Raw genomic sequence first — 2,709 nt, forward strand, 5'->3', positions numbered from 1 at the left:
TAAAGTTTTCTTAATACCATTTACTAATAAATTTATATCAGAGCGCAATTTAAAGGCTTTGCTTAGGAATTTGATAATATTACATTGTTAAAAATTGACGTTTTAACCATGGTTATAAATTTTTGAAATTCTCAATGCAAAGTGTCTCAAACCTCCCTATATATGGGCGACTTGATACACTAAATGGGAGGCTTGATACAATAAAAAAAAATAGGAACGCAATCTTTTATTATTAAAACATGCAACATTAAAACATACAACATTAATTTCTAATCGATACATAATTCGCAAGTGAAGGTTTTTATGTTATTGTTCACGCCTGCACAGGCTGAATGGCACCATTTTAAGCATTGCTGGCAACGAATCCACTTTTCTCGAGAACGAGATGCCGAAAATAACGAATTGCAGTAGATGCAGGCGGCGTCGTCATCGTCAGCTGTATCAGAAAATGGATCTTTCTCGTTTTCACTCTCAGAATTCGAGTCAACGTACACACTTCTTTCCGTTTCTCTGTTTCTATCCAAAACTTTTCTTTTCGGGTAGGATTCACTACACTCCACATTGTGTTGTTGAAAAGTATCACTTTTTCTAGTTTCACTAGATATTTTTCGTTTCACCTGTTTTATTTTCGTTTTCATCCGTTTTTTTTCTTCCCTCGAATTAAATTCGGCTTCAATGGCCTGTTTTTCCGGAGTGTCGGTTAAGATTCTAGTCCGACCAAGCTTTCGGCCCCCTTTTTTCTTTCGAGGCAGTGCTTTGGGATATGGACGAACTTCTTCAGGACTTTTAAATGGAGCAGAGGGGGTGCTTTGGATGGTGGTGGTATTTTCCATTGTATTAAAAGTTGGCTCCAGCTGAGATGAGGATGTGCCAGGTTGAGCAATTGGATCATCTATAACCGGCTCTTCCTCAGGGTTTTGTCCTACTTCCTGATATGGTCGATTTGTAACTTCCGCTCCTGCAAAATCTAGATCTTCAAATAAATGTGGGTTGAATGGATAAATTCCAGTAGTGGAAAATCCTTTGGTTATATTTGAAGGTGAGAAAGCTCTGACATAAGCTAGTCCAACCAATGCCGGTATATTTTTTAATGAAATTGTTTGCCCTGGATGACTGACCATCCAAGCATCTGCCTGTTCATTATAGTATTTCTTAAATGGGCCAAATACCGATACGTCTAGTGGTTGTAATCGGTGGCTCGTGTGAGGTGGTAAAGTTAACAAATGTATGCCGTTTAACTTACAAGTGTTTAAAGCTTTGGGTGAAATATGGCTGTCGTGATTGTCAAGGACCAATATACATTTATTTTCTTTCGAACATTTTGCATATTTTATGAAGTGATCTAAGTATTTCACGAAATTATCAGCGGTCATCCAACCACTTTCGTGCGTTACAGCAATGGAACCTGGAGGAGCACCATGTATCATGTATTCCTGCAATCTAACACGGGGAAATATAAAAAATGGTGGCACTGAATTCCCCAATGCATTTATTGCACAACACACCGTCACCAGTGTCCCACGTTCTGCAGATATAGTTTTAGAAATTTGTTTTTGCCCTTTACGGGCAATAATCTTTTCGGGTTTGTGCGCAGTAGTGACTCCAGTTTCGTCTAAGTTGTATATGGATTCTGGGCCAAAAGGTTCTCGCTCCATTAGATTGCGCAGATTCTTGTAAAATTCTTGCACGTTATGCCGATTGAACGCAGTCGCTCTGCCTAAGCTGGTACCCTCAGGACTTCTCAGCGATAATTGGGGATGACGTGACATGAAACCTTTTAGCCAGTCGTAAGAAGCACACTCGTTTTTCCTCCAATTTTCTGGTATCTTTTTTTGGTTTTCTTGGCCAAACTGATACGCAAATTTCCTTGTTTGCTTAGGCGTAAGACCATAGTACAGGTCTGCAGAAGTGAGCAAATATTCCATTAAAAGAGATTCTTCGTGAGGCGAAAAAATTTGTGAAGTTACAAAATTTGGGGAAAAGGTGATACTTTTATCCTCTTTATATTTTGAAATATATCTTTTCAATGTCATTTTGTCAACATTGTACTTCCTGGCAGTAGTTCTAAGTGCTTTATTTTCATTCACTATTTCAAGCACTGCCCTTTTTAAATCATCTGGTGAATACTTCGTTCGACCTTTGGATTTCCATTTAAACGGCATCTATAACAATGTTATCCAATTAACCTTGTAATTGCCGTAAAGATTTCATAATTTGTTATAAATTATAAAATTAATAAATACGACAGACATATATTCAATTGTAAAATTAATAAATACAACATAGGGGAGGTTTGATACATGTATCAATCCTCCACACACAAAGTGTATCAAACCTCCTGGGACGACAAATTTATGAAATATGTGACGTAAACGTATGATGGCACTCGACTAAAATTCTATACTACTGGCCCCTATGCTCTAAATGAAATGCGCTTCAAGTAAAGTTTATTGAATTTTGTTAGATTTTGTCGTTAGATTGATGAGACCTTACGTTTATTATGTAAAAACTTACATTGAATAGGTAGAAAACACACTTTAACTTTGAAAACTTTTAAACGACAAGCGACCTTTGCGATATCGTATCACAGACTGTTTCGATGTTCACGCTTGGCACTGCACGTGGTTATCCCTTCTCTAAAGACTCGAGGTGGGAAATTTGAACGTGTATCAAGCCTCCCCACGTATCAAACCTCCCTAGTTTCCCCTA

At 37.7% G+C, this 2,709-nt stretch overlaps 1 protein-coding gene across 1 annotated transcript; it reads right to left on the minus strand.

Moving 5' to 3' along the window:
- Window positions 1-28: 28 nt before the first annotated feature.
- Window positions 29-2,702, minus strand: LOC115890832. The gene is made up of 2 exons (XM_030911180.1): window positions 2,515-2,702; window positions 29-2,162 (listed from the first exon to the last, which is right to left on the minus strand). The coding sequence occupies exon 2, from the start codon at window positions 2,160-2,162 to the stop codon at window positions 270-272; it is 1,893 nt and encodes a 630-aa protein (XP_030767040.1). The 5' UTR covers window positions 2,515-2,702; the 3' UTR covers window positions 29-269.
- Between the last annotated feature and the right edge of the window lie 7 nt (window positions 2,703-2,709).

This window comes from Sitophilus oryzae, unplaced genomic scaffold, assembly GCF_002938485.1.
Source record: "Sitophilus oryzae breed Bouriz unplaced genomic scaffold, Soryzae_2.0 scaffold_929_pilon_pilon, whole genome shotgun sequence".
Classification (NCBI taxonomy): Eukaryota; Metazoa; Arthropoda; class Insecta; order Coleoptera; family Curculionidae; genus Sitophilus; species Sitophilus oryzae.

Bases quoted from the DNA above. Each gene is read 5' to 3' on its own strand.
- LOC115890832 (XM_030911180.1), bottom strand. From the start codon at position 2,162: ATGCCGTTTAAATGGAAATCCAAAGGTCGAACGAAGTATTCACCAGAT.